The sequence below is a fragment of the Morus notabilis genome, unplaced genomic scaffold (assembly GCF_000414095.1).
Source record: "Morus notabilis unplaced genomic scaffold, ASM41409v2 Scaffold1005, whole genome shotgun sequence".
Taxonomy (NCBI): domain Eukaryota; kingdom Viridiplantae; phylum Streptophyta; class Magnoliopsida; order Rosales; family Moraceae; genus Morus; species Morus notabilis.
The window spans coordinates 136345-138102 of record NW_010363292.1 but is presented as its reverse complement, the minus strand read 5'-3'; the positions used below and the strand labels follow the sequence as shown (position 1 = coordinate 138102).

The window sequence follows — 1758 nt, the reverse complement described above, 5'->3', positions numbered from 1 at the left end:
ACGTAGGGCGGGGGTGGTGATGGTGATGGTGGCGGGGGGGACTTGTAGACATAGGGAGGTGGCGGTGAGGGCGATGGTGGTGGAGGAGACTTATAAATGTAGGGAGGTGGTGGTGATGGAGATGGTGGTGGTGGGGACTTGTAGACGTAAGGAGGAGGAGGCGATGGAGACGGTGGTGGGGGAGACTTATAGACATAAGGAGGTGGTGGGGAAGGAGATGGTGGTGGAGGAGATTTGTAGACATATGGAGGTGGTGGGGAAGGAGATGGCGGAGGTGGGGACTTGTAAGCGTAAGGAGGAGGAGGTGATGGAGATGGTGGTGGTGGGGACTTGTAGACATAAGGAGGTGGTGGTGAAGGAGATGGCGGTGGAGGAGATTTGTAGACATATGGAGGCGGTGGTGAAGGAGAGGGTGGTGGTGGAGATTTATAGACATATGGAGGAGGGGGTGATGGAGATGGTGGAGGTGGGGACTTGTACATATAAGGAGGAGGAGGTGACGGAGATGGTGGTGGAGGGGATTTGTAAACATAAGGAGGGGGCGGTGAAGGAGAGGGTGGTGGTGGAGATTTGTATACATATGGGGGAGGAGGAGAAGGAGAAGGCGGAGGTGGTGACTTATAGTAGTATGGTGGGTGACTCACATGCTTGGGCGGTAGGGGGAATTTGTGATGGTATGGAGGGTGTGCAACATGCTTTGGTGCTGGTGGTGACTTGTGGTAGTACGGCGGGTGTGCAACATACTTTGGTGATGGTGGTGACTTGTAGTGGTGCGGCGGATGGGGAATGTATTTTGGTGCTGGTGGTGACTTTTGGTAGTACGGCGGGTGTGCAACATACTTTGGTGATGGTGGTGACTTGTAGTGGTGCGGCGGATGGGGAATGTATTTTGGTGCTGGTGGTGACTTTTGGTAGTACGGCGGGTGTGCAACATACTTTGGTGATGGTGGTGACTTGTAGTGGTGCGGCGGATGGGGAATGTATTTTGGTGCTGGTGGTGACTTTTGGTAGTACGGCGGGTGTGCAACATACTTTGGTGATGGTGGTGACTTGTAGTGGTGCGGCGGATGGGGAACGTATTTTGGTGCTGGTGGTGACTTGTGGTAGTATGGCGGGTGTGCAACATACTTGGGTGATGGTGGTGACTTGTAGTGCTGTGGCGGATGGGGAGCATACTTTGGTGGCGGAGACTTGTAAAGATACGGCTTCTCAACGACATGATTCGGAGGCGGCGGAGAAGCATAAATATAGGGCTTGTAATCAGCAACCACACTAGTGGCTACAAGGCAAAATGCAAAGGCATAAACCAGTCGAGGCCAATGCCTCGGCTGTGCTAAGGTACCCATTTCCGGCAAATTATTCAACTCCTATCACCGGAAATTTGTATTCCTAAGATCTACTAAATGTTGTGTAGAAGTGAATTGCATGGTAAGGTTGAGAGGAACCCCTTTATATAGTGTGCTCTCATAATCATTGTTGAGTAGGACATCTTTGTTTATACAACAAAACAGGCTGTCTTTATTGCTTAAACAATATTATTCAAAATAACAATTTGAGTTTATTCTTTTCCTTAATTATTGAATCCTCTCATCCATACATATATATATATATATATATTCAAATCCTACTATTTGTCTTTTTCTAAAAAATTTCATCAACATGTTATTGTGCTTTCCCACTACAAAGTCTCTAAAATGCGATCGTGATGAACTAGTCAAGAAAAGCACATGTAGTACTAGGTAAAAAAAAATTAGGGTG

General features: G+C 48.3%; 1 protein-coding gene across 1 annotated transcript in view; it reads right to left on the bottom strand.

Moving 5' to 3' along the window:
- LOC21410730 (nascent polypeptide-associated complex subunit alpha, muscle-specific form) overlaps nt 1-1346 on the bottom strand; it is a 13358-nt gene extending 12012 nt beyond the window's left edge. The window contains 1 exon segment of the mRNA XM_024169454.1: nt 3-1346. Coding sequence (XP_024025222.1) covers nt 3-1346 — 1344 coding nt within the window.
- Nucleotides 1347-1758: the final 412 nt, after the last annotated feature.